Source organism: Taudactylus pleione, unplaced genomic scaffold (genome assembly GCF_031769625.1).
Source record: "Taudactylus pleione unplaced genomic scaffold, aTauple2 ptg001990l, whole genome shotgun sequence".
Lineage (NCBI taxonomy): Eukaryota > Metazoa > Chordata > Amphibia > Anura > Myobatrachidae > Taudactylus > Taudactylus pleione.
Window position 1 is genome coordinate 1,838,294 of NW_028286386.1, and position 21,787 is coordinate 1,860,080.

At 42.4% G+C, this 21,787-nt stretch overlaps 1 protein-coding gene across 7 annotated transcripts in view; it reads right to left on the minus strand.

Moving 5' to 3' along the window:
- NSD1 (nuclear receptor binding SET domain protein 1) overlaps nucleotides 1-21,787 on the minus strand; it is a 116,702-nt gene that overhangs the window by 16,808 nt on the left and 78,107 nt on the right. For all 7 annotated transcript variants that reach the window (XM_088465527.1, XM_088465525.1, XM_088465524.1 and 4 more), the window contains 9 exons: nucleotides 20,133-20,248; nucleotides 12,514-12,571; nucleotides 5,525-5,631; nucleotides 3,052-3,195; nucleotides 2,487-2,610; nucleotides 1,143-1,343; nucleotides 698-877; nucleotides 339-495; nucleotides 37-242 (listed from right to left, as the gene is read on the minus strand). In XM_088465527.1, the coding sequence (XP_088321653.1) occupies nucleotides 37-242; nucleotides 339-495; nucleotides 698-877; nucleotides 1,143-1,343; nucleotides 2,487-2,610; nucleotides 3,052-3,195; nucleotides 5,525-5,631; nucleotides 12,514-12,571; nucleotides 20,133-20,248 (1,293 nt within the window). The remainder of the gene's footprint in view (nucleotides 1-36; nucleotides 243-338; nucleotides 496-697; nucleotides 878-1,142; nucleotides 1,344-2,486; nucleotides 2,611-3,051; nucleotides 3,196-5,524; nucleotides 5,632-12,513; nucleotides 12,572-20,132; nucleotides 20,249-21,787) is intronic.

Genomic DNA, 21,787 nt, shown 5'->3' on the forward strand with positions numbered 1-21,787 from the left:
CTTCCATTCAGGTATAGAAGAAAATGCTATGATCACCTTTCTTGTAAGTGGCATCCATGCCTTTGCTCATTTTATCTTTGTTGAGGGCATCTCCTTCCATGTACGGAAACACTCTGGCCTGGTGAGTCCATAAATAGTCCTTGGAACCGAAAAACAAGACTGGAAACTCTCCGATGTCATGTTTCATCTTTTGGATGTTTGAAGGTATGCTCTTCGGGTGACAAACCTCAGCAGGCCACCACCTAAGCAAAAAAAACATCAACCGGTTTACTTGGCTTTAATAGGAATAGTGAGAAGATAAGTTATGCAGTTTGTCAACTATCCAAAAGTTCTATTACCTGTATCTCCCAACTTTCACCCATACCACTTCCTTGTAATGAGGTTTTTTGCCAGCTTTACAGTCATTGCAGAACCAGTTACCCTCTGGCATGTCAATGTTAAGACACTCACGATGGAAAGCAGCTGGGCAGGACTCACAACAAAGAAGACTTCCACCTGACATGAAGATATGGGATTCATCACAAACCAACCAATATTGAACAGCAGCCATATGCACGTATTCTACCAGTTTCTAGATTACATACATGATCTACTATGCATTATTGTACAAGATATGCGTACGTCTGCTCTCACTGTACCTGGTACAGAGACAATGGCATTCTTCATAGAAGGATGAATATAGGATGACAACACTTACCTTCAGAGCACACGAAACACCAGCTGACATTGATATGTTCATGGTTCTTACAACCTTTGCGAGGAGTAAAGTGGTTGGGGCAAATGATGCTATTAGAGGCCAGGGTAACCGTCCCGGCTGCCAAACAGAAATCATTGGCATGATAGGCAACTGGGCATCGCACACATCTCATCAGGCGACCTGTCACAATGTATAAAAGATTCACAAGACTTTAATCGCTTTGATTAGTGGCTAAATTACCAGTGTACGCATAACACTTTAAGAGGTCTCCTTTCTTTCATTAGAGGTTTCTTAGTCGCTGCTCAGCGCAGCCAGTGAATACAAATATCTCATCCAAATGATAATGTCTCAACACAAACAAATGCAGATTTTAATTTCATTTTTCAGATGAAAAGAAAATTGAGGCTCTTACATACACAAAGAAGAAAATTCAGGCCTAACTCACCTTTTGATGCGGATGGATGGCTGGGGTTGTTGGCATGACAAGTGCTGCAGACATGCAGAGAACAGCGGAAACCTTTATTGAGCTGTAAAGTGGGGAGATAATTAAAAGCACAGTTCTCATGATAATATTTTCCACAGAGAGCGAGCGAGCAGCGCTTCACCTCTTCATCAGAGGACTTGCATACAAAGCAGGTATGGACACCTGAAAATGAAGAAAATGATCTATGTAAATATCTTAAACATGTGCAATATTTAAATAGACAAACGCACAAGCAGTGATTGGGAATTGGCCTCCAGACACCTATTAGGAGAAGAAAACCCCTTTTATTTCACAGCTGCCTGACACGCAGTAGCCCTAAAACAGTCTATCACATTGTATAGAGGTGGATATAATCATTCCATTTATGCGCTAAACCACAGGTTCTCAAACTCAGTCCTCAGGACCCCAAACAGTGCATGTTTTCCAGGTCTCCTCACAGAATCACAAGTGAAATAATTAGCTCCACCTGTGGATCTTTAAAATGTGTCAGTGAGTAATGACTACACCTGTGCTCCTGCTGGGTGACCTGGAAAACATGTACTGTGTGGGGTCCTGAGGACAGCGTTTGAGAACCACTGCACTAAACCAACTTTATTTAATGGAGCTTAGCAGCTTCAGTGAATAACAGCATATTATACACAGAACAGAAAGGTCGCCATGACAAAATATATATTTCCACATAACCAAAAATAAAAGCAAGACAGACAATGACTCCTACACAAAAATATAGGAAATATAAAATCCTCGTTTTTGGCATTAAATGTAATAAAATACCTTTGCTCTTCAGCAAATTAATAGGCTGGTAACTTGGGAGTCCAGCATTGTGCGTATAACTACTTTTAGTGACTGTTTAATATTACAATGACTCATTGTTCCCATGCTTGGACAAATTCTTTACTACGAGTCGTATCAAGCTGGGTACACACCTGTACAATTATCAGGCCGATCACCTGGTATTAGCTGATCGGCCCCATAACTGTAGAGGTGTGCATGCAGGAGTGGTTGCGTCTTATAAACTGCTTAAAATTTAGATGCCTGACCTCCCGATACCATAGAAGAAAGTAGACACTGAGGTAAAGATAGCTCAGGTTGTACAGGATGCACACTGACCAGATAATTTCCATGGATCGGAGCGTTTATCTGATTTACACAGTGTGTACCAGGCTTTAGACTATCAAATTTCGAATCTGACCAATGAGGGAGATCGTTTTTTTTTTTTAAGGTGGAAATACATTTTAAAAACAATTACAACTTCTAGTGCTAATGTCAAACTAAGGTCAAACTTAGAGTTGTGTAGGCACTCACCTGAAGAACACTCGCTACAGATGAACTTTCCCCGAGGCATGCCATTCATACCGAGGCACTGCAAATGAAAAGCTCCACAGCACTGGGCCTCACACAACAGCAGTTCCCCTGGCTTCTCACACACCTGCAAAAGAAGAGACCAGACACTCTCCATGTACGCTGCAGCAAATATGGTGAATCACATAAGCACTCCTGATTCCAAACATAGCTATTAATATCCGAGCCTCTCTGAACCTTGGTTAAAACAAGCAACTTATAAAATACCTTTCATATTAAGAGCATTTCCCCATTGCCCCCCCCCCCCCCCCCCTTATTGCCACAAAATCAGAAAACAAAATAGCTTACACCAAAAGCTTAAATACTGAACCCACATATCATATAAGAAAGGTTTCACATTTATGCAACAACTTAATGCAAGAACCAAATACAGAATCGCAAACTGGAATATATTAATAAACATTACGTTTATACGCCTTATGTTAGAAAGTCATGAAAAAGAAGAAAATGAAAGTAAAAACAGTGGGCAAACTTGAAGAGCTTGTTTTAGCGGAATTCAGTCTCATACCTGACACACATTCTCTTTCATGGCGGCTCCACCTCCGCTGCGCTCTGCTTGCATCTTCTTTAAGAACGATCCTCCATGCTCATATTCCAGTCCTTCTTCAGCTGTGTCACTCGGACTAGTCGCACCACTGTCATGAAGATCTCCCTGTAAAGAAACAATATATAAATAATTGAAAATATATGGCCATATCACCAAAAGCCTAAACATAGTAAAGGCACTTGACAGCCACCTGTACATTTGCACACCATATAAATAAATGCATCTTGTTGTAAAACGGATGCGCTGCTCATGTGCACAAGTTTCATTATTAGATATACATGTATATTGCACTTGGTCTCATATCTTGATTGGCGGATCAGGGGTGTTAACATGCAAAGTTAAATTCAGTAAAGGTCTCTAGATGCATTTTAAGCGCCCCTCCATTCCTATTGAATGGAATCTTCTTCTGAGTCACACAAATCTTGCAATACGTTCGCTATGAGACGTATATTCTGCATCTACATAAACCGCGTGTGATTTAACGATTATTGTTGCACGTTTGCTCCTGATACATGCATTGTACATTCCAAGCTTCTTATGTTATTCAAAATATAGATGTGGAAATGGGCATGTGTGCAACTTTGCACTGTACAAATACTTTAAACACGTATGTATTTAAATAAGGCAGTGACAGTGGTAATAACTGATGACCTGGTTTAGCAATAGGAGAATGTTACCCTTGGAAAACTGCAAACAAGCCACAATAACTAAAGAGAATGCATGTTATTATAATCACACATTTCCCCACATCTGAATTCTAATGTAGTGAAATAGCAATGACATGAGATGGAATTTGCATACATAGTTTACATAATTTTCTGACATAAACCCTTTACTTTCTGTGCATTTGTGTAAATTTCACAAACTAATTACCTTACTTTTTAGTAATGGTCATACAAAGTAGGTTCAATAGGAATCGGTTTATTAATTAGATTTATGAAAGTGAGGGAGGTGTAAACATGGGTTTCTCATCCCCCCAGTACTGAATATCCCCAAAGTTACTAAAAAACCTAAAAACTAATTTATAGGATGTCTGTGGAGACACCTACCTAGTTATAGATGGAAAGTGGATAATAAAGATTGTGCATCAGGAAACCTGACTACGGGGGCTGATAGAAAAGTAATTAGACTGCCTCAGTTTTTCTGTCCCATAGGTAGACGTGGTAATGCTATGCTGGTTATTGTGAAGCCCATACATCGATGCGTCTGAACCTGCGGTTGGACTGCCGTAGTCTTTGTTTGGTCACAGCGAGTGGAATATCGTCATATGTTTCGTCATGGCAGATGAGGAAGACGTGTTCGAGATTACGTCAGAGACATGTGATTTAATTTTTTGTTAAACTTGGAAAAAAGTGGTAATGAAACTCATGAAATGTTACGGCAAGCATATGGCAGAGAAACAATTAGCCGTGTTGCAGTATTTCGGTGGTGGAAGCACTTCAAAGAGGGTAATACCCGAGTGACCGATGAAGCGCGTTCTGGGAGACCATCCACTGTGGTTACAGATGTCAACATTGCCAAAGCTGCAGAGATGTTGCAAAATGACAGGTGGTTAACATTATGCGAACTTTCGGCCTCACTTGGCATCTCAATCAAACGGGTTCAGCATATTGTGATAAAGGAACTGAAATGCATCGCGTGTGTGCCAGGTGGGTATCCAGAATTCTCACAGAAGAGCAGATGCGACGGTGAGTTGAATCGTACAAGAACACAATTCAAATGTCAGAGAGGATACAAGATTTCCTGACATCGATTGTGACGTGTGACGAATCATGGATTCGTCATTATGATCTGGAATCCAAACAGTCCAGTGTATGGAATCACACGAATTCGCTTCAGCCCAAAAAATGAATTCCTTAAAGTCATGCTTCTGCTGTTCTTTGATGCGCACGGTATGATCCTACAGGGCTGGGTTCCCCATGGACAGACAATTAATGGTGACTACTATGCAAACGTCCTGAAAACCCATTTGCGTGGATACATGAGGAAGAAAAGACCACATTTGCTGAAGAAACAGTGGTTTTTGCTCCAAGACAATTCCCGACCACATGTTGCTGCTGTTGCTTTGGCAGCACTGACTGAAATTAATGGGACAGCACTGGAACACCCCCCATATAGCCCAGACTTAGCGCCCTGTTATTTCTGTGCATTCCTAATCCTGAAAATACAAAAAAAAAAGTTCTCAAATGATAAAGTGAAAAACGTTTGAATCGTTGTTGAAACGCTGCAAAAAATGTATTGAATGTGAAGGACGCTACTTTGAAAAAGACAAATGTTCAGATCCTGGAGGAGTCATCCGATTCTGAATAAAAAAAAACAGTCTTCAATCAGCCCTCGTATATACATTTGGCACAAAAAATGGGTGCCCTTTACATTAGATTCCTTTGTGTATCAAGCTTCACTTAAATGCGTTAAAAAGCAACAATTTTATTACCTCAGAGTTTGGAGCTTCACGGTGCATTTGGTGGTTTTCTTTCATAAACCTACCAGCAAGTCTTAACCGTTTTCGCCTCTTACGATTTTCAGGCAGCCTATTAGATGCTGGGAGAAAAAAAATAAATCAATCATTGATTATGGGGAGTTCAACCACAGAGACATCAATACTTATCAGTTACTACCATTGTGCTATATTATGCTTGTATTCTTGAACTTTATGGATAAACATAAATCTATACATACCAGGGCCTGATTCTGAGGCACATGTACTGCCGCTGTACATGGATCCAGATTGTGTGCGCACAGAATTGGAGATAGGATTAAGACACAAGTGATAAGGACTTCGTAGCAGCATTTGCATAAAGTACCAGATGGGCGACCACCAATAAACGCAGATCCTACTCAAACAGACCCTTAATGATCAAAATGCTCAATGATGAGTAGAATGAGCCTTCATGTTACAAGGAATAGGCTTCCCTGCTCCAATGTGAGTGTGATGAATCACAGAATACAGATCCATCTGGCTACAGATTGCTTAGATGCAGGTCAACCTCTTTTAAAAGAATAATTTAGGAATCATGTAGGTCCTCCTACAGTCTAGTGTTCTTCTAACTTATCTTCAATATGAAGAGATTTCTCTTCCACTGGAGGACGATTGTGACCTAATGCTGGACTCACAATGTCTTTAAGGGGAATTTAGAACCACTTTAGACTTAAAAGGCCCTAACCTCATGAAATATCAAATTAGGAGATGTGTAAAACAGGGTGCCCAGTACCAACAACCTCAGGGCTGTGGAATTGGCAAAAAGGAAAACAGTCTCTGTGAGATACTTTAGACCAGCAGATTCTAGAGATTTAAAAGGAGCCAGTTAAAATGCCTTCAATACTTAGTTTAAGTCAGAAGGACCCAAAGGAGGACTGAAACGTGTCACACCCTGTAATAAGATCTGCACAGCTTGTAAGAAAACCAAGAGAGATGTGAACTTTCGGTGAGCTCCATTTCAAACCACTAGCTAAGTCATCCAGCAGAGTCATAATGTCCTCCAGATAGGACGAAAGAGGAAAAAGTTTTCTTGTATAGAGCATGGCTTCAGTCATCCTGCCAGAATACACCTTATAATCATGGCTTCATTTGTCACATTTAGTAGTGTCTAGTGCATGATTCTAATTCTCAATTTCATAAAAAGCTTTTGTGCCTATTGATGCACGTCGCGTGGTAGATTTGGCTGACTGAACCTTTATGGGTTTTTCTCTGCAAGAGGTGTGTATCCTGCCATTAACTGTAGGACACAGACTAGAAGCTTAGCTTCTGCCAGGCACCACAAAACGGTGATAAAGAACTATAGATCCCACAGAGGTCCCAAGACATCATTTGTCACAATAGTGTTTTTCAACAAAGGATTAAATGGCAAACTGATGATGCATAGTTAAGATTGTTATCCTGCAACCCCAGGTGTTTAGGTAAATATTAATTATCCCATTTTGAGAGGAGTTCGATCTAGAATGTCCTTGTATGACACCATGCAAGCTGAACGGCCTCGAAGGTCAAGACCATCATTCTCTGGACCTTCATAAAGAATAGGACAAGGAGCAGACATACACCTTACCAGTCAGTGTAAAGAGTCCTAAGCCAAAATTGTAGCCACAATAAACACAAGCATTCGGACTTGCGTCTCCCAAATATTCAGATACTTTAGGATGTGCTCAAAGAGACACTAATTCGAACATAGGCCTTTCTGACTGCAAGGTTTTTAGTGATCAAAACACTTTTCCATTTATTATTATCTTATTTGTTAGGTGCCATACAAGAGGTAATATAAAAACAAAAACAGTATAAACAGAATATACCACAGGAGTACAAAACTTAAATACAAACATTGCAATAAGACCACAGGCAAGGAGTGACAAGTAAAGGAGAAAAGTAAGGCAACTCGCTGTAGCAGGCAGTAGTAATTCACAGGGGAAGGCACAATAGTTCTCCATGATGGGACGTCTGTAGCAAACATGAGGGGGAAAGCACAACCTCCAGAGAGAGGAGGATAGTCTGGGACCGGATCAGATGATATTGCTCGTTCCACCAGGGAGTGAATCAGTTGTTGAAGGGGCCGTGAGTGGAACGGGGCGTATTCCACCATATCGAAGGTGGATACCATGGACCCCAGAACCTGCATTGCTGAGTGAATGGATAACCTCCGTTTGTGAAGCAAGTTGCACACACGCAAGTGCAGTGCCAAAATTTTGTCCGCTGGCATAAAAGATCCTTTGTATTCGAGAATCTAGGCGTGCCCCCAGGTGTATGGCATTAACAGAAACATGGCTCACACAAACAGACACTTCCTCCCCTGCAGCGCTCTCACATGGTTGTCTACACTTCACACACACCTCCAGGCCTGGTAATAGTAAAGGAGGTGGAGTAGGAATACTACTGTCCCAATCTTTTACATACAGTTATTCCACAGGTACCATCCCTTAAATTTACATCATTTGAAGTACATTCTATTAGGACTTTCACTCCTTTCTCTCTGCGCATTACTGCTATCATCCACCTGGACAACCCAATCAATTTCTGGAACATTTTTCTGCCTGGCTCCCTCACTTCCTATCCTCTGACATCTCCACCATTATTATGGGTGATTTCAATATCCCCATTGACAGTCCACAATCCCCTCATGCCTCCAAACTTCTCTCCTTATCATCATCATCTCTTGGTCTCTCCCAATGGACTGACTCCTCTACTCATCAATATGGCCACTGCCTTGATCTTGTATTTACCAGACTATGCTCAGTCTCTGATTTCAATAATTCTCATTTCCCTCTCTCAGATAATAACCTTATCACCTGCACACTCTCCTCCATTACGTCAACCTCAATGCCAAGCAAATCAACCAAACCCCCTCAAACCCGCAGAGATATTAATGCTATTAATTTTGAACAACTATCCACCTGTCTGCAACAATCACTCTTACCTATTTCTAATTTCACTTCTCCTGAGATTGCTGTATTACATTTGAACCAGAACCTAGAACTAGCCCTTGATGAAGTAGCTCCAGCTACCCATCACATTCCGCGTAGACTTAGACGTCAACCGTGGCATTCCAAATTTACAAGACACCTACGAAAACTCATGTAAAAGTAGAAGGTCAATGACGAAAGTCTCATACTCCAAGTGACTTCCTCACATATAAGACGATCTACCCCTCTTATCGTAATGCACTGGATAATGCCAAACAAACATATTTCCAAACTGTTATCTCTGCCCAAGCCTCTAACGCCAAGCGACTTTTTAATACATTTATATCACTTCTTACCCCTCCGTCACCCAATCCTCCTGCTACTATCAGTGCACAAGATCTTTCTTCCTATTTCAAGAAAGAGATTGATAATACCCGAAATTAAATGGTATGCACTTCCTTAGCCAGGGTCTTGTTCAATTGCCTACCTGAACCCAGTGGCACGTTCTCATCATTTGACCCCACTAATGAAGATGAACTATCTACACTCTTCTCATCCTCCTACTCTACTACCTCTCCTCTTGATCCTATACCCTCACAAATCAGTAAAGCTCTGTCTCCTGTGCTCATTACACACTTAACTAAAAACTGTACTCTCTCTTCCTCTACTGGTATCTTTCCATCACTGTTCAAGCATGCAGTGATCACTCCCATTTTGAAAAAAACAAAATTCTGTCCCATCTCCCAGCTACCTTGCCCCTCCAAGCTACTGGAGAGACTTGCCTACACTCGCCTCACACACTTTAACACCCACAACTTATTGGACCCACTTCAGTCAGGCTTTCGTTCCCAACACTCCACTGAGACCGCACAGACTAAGGTAGTAAATGATCTGGTCACTGCCAAGGCTAAAGGCCATTATTCACTTCTAATTATTCTAGATCTCTCTGCTGCCTTTGACACTGTTGACCACTCTCTTCTCATACAAACACTACAACCCCTAGGTCTTCAAGACACAGCCCTTTCTTGGTTCTCATCCTACCTATCTAATCGCTCTTTCACTGTTTGCTTTCCTGATTCTAACTCCACTTCGCTACATCTATCAGTTGGAGTACCACAAGGTTCAGTATGAGGTCCTCTGCTTTTCTCAATATATACCACCTCTCTCGGCATGCTAATCAGCTCTTTTGGTTTTCAGTATCATCTGTACGCGGATGATACTCAAATTTACCTATCCTCCCCAGATTTATCACCATCTGTGCTGGTCCGTGTCACTGAATGTCTCTCTGCCATTTCATCTTGGATGTCATCTCGCCACTTCAAACTTAATATATCCAAAACAGAACTAATTATATTTCCACCAGCCAATAGTAGCTACCAACCTGATCTCTCTATTACTGTTGACAACTCGACAATCAACCCCACCCCACAAGCTCACTGCCTAGGTGTCATCCTTGACTCTGAACTGTCTTTTGCTCCCCACATTCATTCTGTCTCTAAATCCTGTTACATACATCTAAAAAACATAGCCAAAATTCGACCATATCTTACACAAGAGATGGCAAAAACTCTAATACACGAACTCATAATTTCCGACATTGACTATTGCAATAGTCTCCTTATTGGTCTTCCCAAAAACAGGCTCTCCCCACTACAATCCATTTTGAATGCAGCTTACAAGGCTGATCTTTCTCACCAAACGTTCAGTGTCTGCTGATTCACTCAGTCCACTCCATTGGCTGCCGGTCTTCTACCGTATTCAATTTAAAATACTTACACTCACACATAAAGCCATTAACCAGACCACACCAACATACATCTCTTCACTTATCTCAAAATATCTTCCAACCAGACATCTCCGCTCTGCGTCTCTCATCCCCGCGCATTACTTGTTTCCACGCACGGTTACAGGACTTTTTTCGGGCTGCACCCACCCTGTGGAATGCCCTCCCACGCACAATAAGACTTTCCACTAGTTTCCAAACATTCAAACGTTTTCTGAAAACTCACTTCTTCAGACAAGCTTATCAGATTCCAGGACCACCCACCTAACCTTTATAGCTCCCTATCTAATTCTCTTCTTATAGTAAACACCTATCACATCTTCTCTTTCTTCAATTTAACATCCTCCTAACCCTAGGACAACTTTCCAGTGTGATTGGATTATACAACCCACCAAGAACATCTGCAATCGGGCTGGACCAATTTGTAATATGTAGCACCTATCCTTGTGCATCAACACCTATTTCCCTATAGATTGTAAGCTTGCGAGCAAGGCACTCTTACCTGTATGTATGTATGTATGTATGTCTTTTACAACCCAGTATAATGTTGATTCAAATTGTAAAGCGCAACGGAATTTGCTGCGCTATATAAGAAACTGTTAATAAATAAATGTACCATCCGCTTAGTTGGACATAGGGAGGACTTTTTCCAACTGATGAGCCAGCCGTGTCTCTGCAAGCAGTACACGGTCAGCTGGAGATGGCGCTGTAACACAACAGGTGAATGTGCCAAGATTAAAAGGTCATCTAGGTATGGCAGAATTCTGACTCCCTGGCGCCTGAGGTGGGCCGCCATAACTGCCATAATTATGGTAAAGACCCGAGGGGCTGTTGACAGACCAAAGGGCAGCGCCCGAAACTGGTAATTTTGCTACAGGACAGCAAACCGCAGGCACAGTTAGTGGGTTGGAGTAATAGGCACATTTGGCTCCTGATAAAAAAAAAAAAAAAAAAAAAAAAAGAGTGGAATAAAAACCAGTTCCTCGCTGAGTCGAAGAAACCGGTATTATCACACCTGAATGCAGCAGGGAGCGAATGGCTTCCTGGAGGGCCAGGTCCTTGACTGGGTCTAATGGCTGACTTGTACAAAACAATTGCTGGGGAGGATGCCTCAGGAAGGTGAGGGCGTACCCCTGAGCGACCACAACTCTGAACCAGGAGTCTGTTGCTGTTTGACGCCAAGAGTCGGAAAATTTAAGAAGTCAGCCTCCCACCCTGGGATCCCCCAGGAGGCGGCCCACCCCATCAGGGGGTTTATGGTTAGACTTAGAAGCTGGACGTCTGGCTGCATAAGACTGCTTGGATCGCGGCTTGGTGGTCTTGTGAGAACATGACTGCCTGGGAAAGGACTGTCCTCTTGCCTTACCCTGGGGGGCAAAAGGGCTGAGAAGAGGACGGCCTAGGAATAGGGGCAGCTGCTGATGACAGAAAGACAACTTTTGAGACTGTCAAGGTAGCCACGATTTTGTCCAATTCTGAGCCGAACAGCCTATTTCCAGAGAAGGGTAAGGATTCAATTGCCCTATTGAAACCCGTGTCCGTCTTCCAGGACCGTAGCCAAAGGACCCGGCGGACGACTACCGAGGTCGCAGATGCCAGAGGTAAGTAGTCCAGTATCCAATGCAGCTTTCCCAAATAAGAGGCCGCTTCCTAAATATGGAAGATGTAGGCCAGATGTTCCCTGGTAGAGTCTGATGGCAAGGCCTCTTCCAGTGCCTCTGCCCATCCTTCGATAGCTTTAGCTATTTCTTGTTTATTATTTCACGTTCTTTGTTGCTTATGGTCTTCATTTGAGTGAGCTGAACAAACACAGTAAATTCACACACAAAGAAACTGGGAGGGTAATCCAGATCAGAGAGGTACTAAATCTGCCTAGCATCAGCTAAGACTCTACAAACTCATCCCCTAACAATCCTATAGGACAGGAGAACACCACAACTAACATTCTCAATCTTACAGGGTAAACAACTCCAACACATTAAAGAGGCAATACACAGAGAAACAACTCCTGGTTTAATCTCCTTTGTTTATTTCAATTCAAAACCTTAGTCTGGCTAACTTTTGATGAGATAAAATATCGTAATAATTTTGGATTGTTCATGTTCGAAAGCATTTATCATTAAATATTAATGTTTAAAAAAATAAATATTTGAACAAGTTTTTTTTCCAAACCACACTCTAAATAAACGTTACGTTACATCACAAAGAAATTGAAAACAGATTTCTATAGGCTATTCAACATCAAGGCTTACCTGCTCTGTACCGAATGCGCTTGAGGGAGGTTTTCTTGTGAGGAACAGACATTAAAGGCTAAAGTAAAGTAAGAAAATAATAAATAACATTAGAGTAACAGATACATTATTATTTAAAAAGAAATGACAAGAAATCCTAAAAGCAGTACAAGGAATATATAACATCGTTATATTAAAAAAAAACTTTCAATGTCATTTTTTTCAGAAATGTTTTGGAAACACTGCTAGCATTGGGGTGTAGGGGGCACTGTTGCAGTTACAAGCACTTATTGTAAAAACCAGAACTTTACAGTCTTCCTCCTTTCCTACACCACTCTTATCCAATCAAAGCTCAATCTGCAGGTTAACAAAGTCAATAAAATTGAACAGAACTAAATGGATTTAACAAAAAGCAAATATAATGTTTTAGCTTTTATTTACTTTGGGGGCATTGATCTTCTTGGGAACGTTATAAAGTTGCTCCCAGGGGAATGTACAGAGACATAATTGTGCTCAAAATATTCTGGCCAAAACAGGCATATTTAGATATAAAAACATTGCAATTGTAAAATTTGGTGAAATAATGGACAGAGGGCTAGGTTGCAGCATAGCACAACTGTTCTACTGAGGCTCTACGCCGCAAAGCCCAAGAGGCACTAACCATTAGTGTGTGCCAAAGCATTATCAGGAACTGGAGCCTTCTCCAAGATACAGTATACACTTGTCTGATGATACCCGTAATCCAGGGATGGGGAACCTCAGGCCCGGGGGCTGTGTAAGGTCCCCGGAATCATTTGGTCTGGCCCTCTGAGCTTTTTTTTGCTAGCCTCATCTGGCTAGCAGGGTGCCTAGAATGGCACCCTGCAGCCAGAAACTATGCAGCAGTGCCACTTAGAGCGTCCTTAGAATGCTTCAGACAGTCACACTGCTGCCCTTACAGCTCTCCGAAGCATTCTCAGGATGCTACAGGCATTGCTGTAATCAACAGCGATTGTGGCCCCGCCCCGTGTGATGTCACACGGAGGGGGCAGGGCCAGCCCCAGGCCCGCAAAAAAGGTTATATATACCAAAATGGCCCTCAGCAGAAAAAAGGTTCCCCACCCATGCGTAATCCATCACTCCATCATGTTTTGTTGAAGCTCGAACTACATCAAGGACGTAGAGAGATTCTAAGCTCCTCGATGCTAGATCCTGTGCTAGAGCAGGGTGGGTTAAGATGGAATATCTGGTGTGCTGGACAGCTCTTTTCTCATAAATAAAAACTAGATATGGTGACCTAAAAAATAGAGCAGCCTATTCATAGGCAATAGCCAGTGGGAAGGGAAAAATGTAAAGAAAAAAAAAATACACCTCAGTTTAAGAATATAAAGTCAATGGATGAAAGAGGCTCAAATTGCGGCTTCTGTAACTGTGTAAGGACAAAGCTTAGGTCCCACAATACCACCTGTGAGCATGTAGCTGATGAGCAAGTAGAAACCCCTGGAAAGAAAAGTTATGACCTATGAAAAGTTATCCAATATCTTCTTGAAGAACATATACTGTAAATCGGACTGAAACCTTGATAATCTGAAGCAATTGACCAGACCATCATGAAAAAGTATGCCAAATTAAAAGATGAAATGTTAACTCCTCTAACACCAACCTATGTATGGACATGACGACCCAATCCCCAAATGGTACGGAGGCCTAAACTTTAGGGTTGGCATCTTTTCAGCCCCCATGAAAGGGACTGATGAGTTGGTGGCGACAGTCTGAAGAACTAATTTGCCAAAGAGGGCTAGAAATCTGTAATTGGAAAGCAGAAATGTACAAACAACAGTACTTCCCAATCTTCCCACCAGCATCACGCGATGGAGGACTGATACTATCCTTCAAGAGAAAAGAACCACCGTTTTTGAATGCCCAGAATTTTCTACTCTGGAAGAATGACACTGATATCTGGTGTCATGAGCTAGGCAGGGACAATACTAGAATTTGCCAATTTATTACCAAACTATGTGCTTCTAACGTATCTACTGTCAGCTGTCAGATTCAAATGGGTAATAAAAATGGTTGCGCTCACTACTATCAGAAGGTCATCCCAAAACCAGCCCTCGCACACTCACAACGGAATGGGTATTGTTAGGGTTCCCGCTAGGCTGTTTTAGCGGGGCGCGGCGCCCTGCCCTCTTTCTGGAAGACAAAAAGCGCCCTGCCCTCCAGAAGGAGGGCAAAAAGCGCCCTGCCCTAACAGCCTGCGGGTACAGTCTTCACCCGCGGGTCGCAGTGTCCCGCGGGCGAAGAAATGTGCAGTGACTCGTCACCGCCGGAGAATAGACGCCGGGCGCATGCATCTATTCTCCCTCTCTGCCGGGCTTGGGCCCTGCCCGGCGTGTCCGTAAGTGCCGGGCACGCCCCCAAGAGTGACGAAAAAGGGGACGCGTCTTATAGACACGCCCCTTTTTCAATGACCACGCCCCCTTCTCGGCCACGCGCGCGCACAAACAAGCCCTCTCTAGCTCCGGCGCCCTGCCTCGTGCCGGAGCTAGAGTGAACACTAGGTATGTTTGACAGTTCAAATCTCGATGCTGGCAGCCCGATGCACAAGATCCCGACAGTGGAGGTAAGTTAAGTATTTCGAACCCTCTCCTACCCCCTAACCCTCCTTTAGGGATGCCTAACCCTAACCTCCCCCCCCCAGTGCCTAACCCACCCTCGTAAGTGCATAAACCTAAGCCTCCCGGGGGGGTGCCTGACCTTCACCTCCCCCCCCCTAGTGCCTATACCTAACCCCCCCTTCCCCTAGCCTAACACTCCCCAGGGGAAGGTGGCTAACCCTGGTCCCCCCGTGGGGTGCCCTAAACCTAACCCCCCCCATTCCCGGCTACATACATACTTACCCCTGGCGTTGGACGATCGGTCCGGCGTCCTGTTGGGGTCCCGGCGTCGGGATTAACATAGTCATCAGCATTTCAACGCTAATGTTAGATCCCTTGCCAGGATTATGCTGTTGGTATTGAGATCGGCGGCCATGCGCCTGCCGGTTTCATTACTGCATGCCCTCACAACAGCTCATGTTTCTGGAATTTCTTTATTCGTGCACATGTGATTTAGTCTACTTAGCTGGGTCAGTAATTATCCTACATATTTAAACATACAGATATCCTAATAATATGAGCTGTTCAGTGTGCGTGAAGACCGGATTTGGGAAACAATGAGGTATGGTGAGACTTAGCACCTGCAACCACAAAAGTGTTGGCATGCCTTTGGTGAAATCCCTTGGAGTTGTGTCCAACCCAACAGGAGAGCTCTGAACTGGTAATGGGATCTCCCCATAGCGAATCTTAACAGTATGTGATATCCCTACCAGATATAGACATTGAAATGGACATCTTCTATAGCCTTGGAGGTGAGAAATTCATCCCGGCTCCATCCCAAATCTGTTGATTAACAGATGGCTATTTAAGGATTTCAGATTCAGGGTAAGCCAAAAGGTCAAGTCTAGTTTTTGCATAAGAAAAGTAAAACCCCAAGCCTTCCAGCTCTTTTAAGAACGGGACAATCAATCCTGATGAAAAGAAGGACAGGATGGACCCCTGAAGGGCCAGTCTACTAGTTTGTTTTTCTATCATAAGGGGTGTACAAAAGAACAGCCTGAATGGAGGCCCCAAGAGGTACAAAACATAACATCTTCCTACAATGTCCCATGTATATGAAGAAGAAAGTATTAATTGGTCCTAAAAAACCCCCCACCACATTAGAGACTCCCTCCACAGACCTGTCTGGGGGAGAACCCTGTCATGCTGCCTATTTATCAGCAGGCTTGATACCTGGACAACTGCTAGGCCCAGCCCTATGGTGAAACCCCACTTGGACCATTCTCTAGGAGGGGTTTCTCTCATTTTAGCCAAAAAGCAGAAAAGTTAGTATTCAATGTGTCAACCGGGAGTAAAGAGATCTTTCTTCCTGTGGCCTGCAATATAATTCGGTCTAGCTCTCGGCTGAAGAAGACAGAACCATCAAAGGGCAAAGCATCCAGAGCCTATTGGGATACCACATCTGTCTTCCAGGAACAAAGACTGAGTGCTTAAGGCTGCTATTACCAAGTGCTTCTGGCAGTCATCATGGAAAGATTGGGAGTGGTGTCCATGACAGCTTCTTCCAAATAAATAGTTGCTTCCTTTGCATGGTTCACCAGAGGTAAAAATTCTGATCTGAGTGATCTAAATTGCATACTGTCAGCATTCAGTCCACTTCTCCACTGCATTATTGACTCAAACAGACGCTAAATACATGATTCGGAAAGATGCTTTTGCAGTGACAAAGACTGATTTAATAATCCCTTTACATTTCCTATCTGCCTCATTTGGAATATGAATAGCAGTCCATTTATCAAAACAGACAATAGGAGCATCCACTTGAGGTGTATATGAAATAAAAGCTACTCATATTCTCTCCAGTCTCCGCTAGGCTTCAGCCACAAATGTAATCACCTGTGAAGTGTACAGGAAGTAGGAACAGTATGCTTCTTTTTCCTTGTTAACCAGGAAGCACTCTGAACCACAATACAGCCAAGGGACACTGCCACAAAAGAGAATAGTGCTGCTCTACATGCTCCTGCAGCTCCTAGAGCACAGTCCTGAGCTACCAACACAGACTACACAGTGTCCGGTCACTGAAACCACCAGTGACGTGGTACCAACACCTCACGAAGAAAACCGCAAAAAAATAGTGAGAAGTAACAAACATAAAATAAAAATTATATGCTGCTTCAGTAGCAGAGGAAGGTATACAAATAAAAAAATATATATCTCCAATTGGATGTAGAGGGGAGGAGGAAGATATAAAACAAGCTCTGAGTTTTACAATAAGCGCCTACTCACGCAACAGTGCCCACTACACCCCAAGGTTAGCAGTGTCCCCCAAAAAGGGATGAAGAGAAATGGGTTTTTTGTTCTCTCAACTTGTGAGCTTGAACTTTTACTAGTGGTAATAGCAGCCATTGCTAACTACAACTAACATCCTAGATGGTTAAACCAATGTTGTGCTCTAAAGAGAAATAAACATCTTCCAATATAAAAACAGAGTGGCACCTTCAAGGTGTTGAATTTTTAAAATCAACAAGATCAAATTATTTTCATTATAACCTCAAAAAGGATTGTCCACTGCCTGAACCCCACCTTTACTGGAATATAGTCCAGTGCTAGAAAAGCATCTGACAACTGGATTCTACAAAACCCATCAATGCTGGTGGACTCAAACACCCCAGATGTTCATGCAGCTAGTCCCTAAATAGTACGAGTGGACAACCAATGTAATACTCAAACAAAAAAATTATTCAAGTCTTGTTTGCAATCTGACTTTTTACTCTTCCCTTCTGATTATTTCATTTGTCTGCTAACTCTCACTATTTCATGACTGTAGGTCGCTGTTACAATTACAGTATAATCAGTGCATCCGGAAAGTATTCACAGCATGTCACTTTTTCCACATTTTGTTATATTACAGCCTTATTCCAAGATGGAATAAATTATTTTTTGTCCTCAAAATTCAACACACAATGCCCCATAATGACAACGTGTAAACAGTTTTTTTGATATTCTTGCAAATTAAATAAAAAAAAATAAAAAAAATAAGAAATCACATGTACATAAGTATTCACAACCTTTGCTAAATACTTTGTTGATGCACCTTTGGCAGCAATTGCAGCCTCAAAGCCTTTTTGAATATGATGCCACTAGCTTGGCACACCTATCTTTGGCAGTTTCGCCCATTCCTCTTGGCAGCACCTCTCAAGCTCCATCAGGTAGTGGTCTTTCTTGCATGAAATATAGTTTTGTTTTTTGTTTTTTATTGTAATAAGTGATATATTATTAATGCACTTTACATATTTTTTTTCCTTGGAGTTTGAAGGAAGAAAATCGCTCTGGAATATAAACACAGGTATAAACAGCCATTTTCAGATCTCTCCAGAGATGTTCAATTGGATTCAAGTCTGGGCTCTGGCTGGGCCAGTCAAGGACATTCACAGAGTTGTCCTGAAGCCACTCCTTTGATATCTTGGCTGTGTGCTTAGGGTAGTTGTCCTGCTGAAAGATGAACCGTCGCCCCAGTCCGAGATCAAGAGCGCTCTTAAGCAGGTTTTCATCCAGGATGTCTCTGTACATTGCTGCATTCATCTTTCCCTCTATCTTGACTAGTCTCCCAGTTCCTGCTGCTGAAAAACATACCCACAGTATGATGCTGCCACCACCATGCTTCACTGTAGGGATGGTATTGGCCTGGTGATGAGCGGTGCCTGGTTTGCTCCAAACATAACTCCTGGCATTCATGCCAAAGAGTTCAATCTTTGTCTCATCATGGTCTGAGAGTCCTTCAGGTTGATTTTAGCAAACTCCAGGCGGACTGCCATGTGCTTTTTACTAAGAAGTGGCTTCCATCTGGCCACTCTACCATACAGGCCTGATTGGTGGATTGCTGCAGAGATGGTTGTCCTGCTGGAAGGTTCTACTCTGTCCACAGAGGAATGCTGTAGCTCTGATAGAGTGACTATCAGGTTCTTGGTCACTTCCCTGACTAGGGCCCTTCTCCCCCGATCGCTCAGTTTAGACGGCCGGCCAACTCTAGGAAGAGTCCTGGTGGTTCCGAACTTTTTCCATTTACGGATGATGGAGGCTACTGTGTTCATTGGGACCTTCAAAGCAGCAGATATTTTTCTGTACAATTCCCCAGATTTGTGTCTCGAGACAAACCTGTCTCGGAGGTCTACAGACAATTCCCTGGACTTCATTCTTGGTTTGTGCTCTTACATGCACTGTCAAGGGTGGGACCTTATATAGACAGGTGTATGCCTTTCAAAATCATGTCCAGTCAACTGAATTTACCGCAGGTGGACTCCAATTAAGATGTAGGAACATCTCAAGGATGATCAGTGGAAACAGGATGAACCTGAGCTCAATTTTGAGCTTCATGGCAAAGGCCGTGAATACTTATGTACATGTGATTTCTTAGTGTTTTTTATTTTATTAAATTTGCAAAAATCTCAAAGAAACTTTTTACACATTGTCATTATGGGGTATTGTGTGTAGAATTTCGAGGATAAAAATTAGTTTATTCCTTTTTGGAATAAGGCTGTAACATAATAAATTGTTGAAAAAGTGATGCGCTGTGAATACTTTCCGGATGCACTGTAAATATTACCTTTAGTGTAGATCACATGTACTAAATTAGAAATGTGGAAAAGTCAATCCCCTTAATAAGTCATACAATCCGTTAAGATCTACTGTGTGCCAAGTAAATATGCAAAGTGCCCCACTCAACAGGTGCAAATGTGCATAATGTACATGTAGGTATCCATCCTCTGTAAACCTGTTTAAAATGGCAAATAATTGTTGCTGTTTGGCGATTACATAAATAATGGGTTTCCTCCTACAATCACTGTGAGGCACACTGCTATTAACAACTTAATGAGGTTGTGAATGCTAGGGGCAAGGTAGAAAGTAAATGGTAGTTTTTAGGACATAATAGATAAGACAAATTAGATACAACACCCACCCCAAAAAATAAATCCAAGAATTCTGGGTCCCACACCTGTATCATTACTTTATTGGCCAACATACCACATTCCAAATATTAACTAAAATAAATAAAGTTCAAGTTACCTTAGGTGGGGGTATGTAATGTTCTTCCTCTTCTTTAAGGAAAAGTTGTGCGTCTAGATCATCAAATTCACACACTCTTGGTATAAGCTTACTTTTACGTCTGTTTCCACTACTTCCTTTAGATCACAAAAAGAAAAAAGTTATTAAAAAAAATCACCAAGGTTTCCATTTAAGATAAATAATACCACTTTCAGACAGAAAAATCCCTAAAACCTGGGATTTCAACACGGGAAGGACCCAGGAATTTGCTCCTAACTCCCTTTCACACAGCACATAATTCCTGGGAAATTCCCGGGTCGACCCCTTTCACACAGAACACAGATTATCCCTGCAATATACAGTGTGTCATAATAAATGGACTGCTTTTATGGCACACAGAGATGAGGTCATGAAAAGTGCAGCCCGTGCACCGCCATCTCAGCCAATAAGCGCTGCTTACTATACCCGGAGTAGAAAAACCCTGGTCGGCACCTTTCAGACAGCCGCCAACCCGTGTAAGACTCGGGAAAAACCCAGGTAAATACTTGGGTCGAAGCACCGGGAATTAGGTTCTGTGTTGACCCTTTCAGACAGAAAAAAAACCCAGGTCGACCCGGCTAGAGCCGGAAAATTACCGGGTTCTTTTCTCTGTCTGAAAGAGGTATAAGTGTAATAAGTGTAAGTTTTCATTTTCTGCTGAATATCTAATGGATTATCACGTGTATTAAAGAAAAGTAAAAATATTTAAACATCCCTACAAAGAAACTCAACTTATTCCAATAATTTACTGGTAGAGCTGTAGGGGGGCTTATAAAGTCCCTTAAATACGTACGGGGGCATCTAATTTCAGCAACAAGGTTGAACTCCCTGTGTTGATTCCCCTACACTACCAAGCAAAATGCCTCACTTATTACTCAAAAAAAACATTCAGAAACCCAATGATCTTCTGAAAGTTAGTATATAGAATAGATATGTAGAGTCTACTGTCACAACACCACAAATAACTACAGGGGAATTTTGAAGATCAGGTGAAGGACAATCCAGATTTTTGAACATATAGATCAAACCTGTCCAACTTGTGGCTCTCCAGAAAGTCACAGCATGCTTTACAGGCTGATCGGTGGGAGGGTATGCTGGGGCTGGTAGCTTCACAAAAGCTGGAGAGCTACAGGTTGGCCAGGCCTGATTATGTTTGGGCAGGACAGAGCCATATATCACCCCAATCAGAAAGCTTCTAACGTCAGGCTTTGAGGGCTCTTAAGTGACACTACATCATTCATAATTTTTCACACACACTTTGTAGCGCTCTGGGACTCATATAAAGGGAACTCACACAAACCTCCAGAAAACAAAACCTAAATTGTAGTTGCAGAAGCAATGTGTTGAATCTAGTGTGATGTTTTGCAAGCTTCGAAACGTCACTTTTGCAACTAAATAAATGAAATAGGTCTATTGCCATCTCCTGCTTCGACTCAGGGCCGCCATCAGGGGGGTACTGCCGGGACTGTAGTCCCGGGCCCGGACACTGAGAACTGGAGGGAGCCCGCACCGGCTCCTACCCAGTACCGCCCTGTTAGTGTGTTAGTGTTTATACACTGTGTTAGTGTTTATATATGTGTCTGTGTGTTAGTGTGTATATATGCGTCTGTATGTTAGTGTGTATACAGTATGTGTGC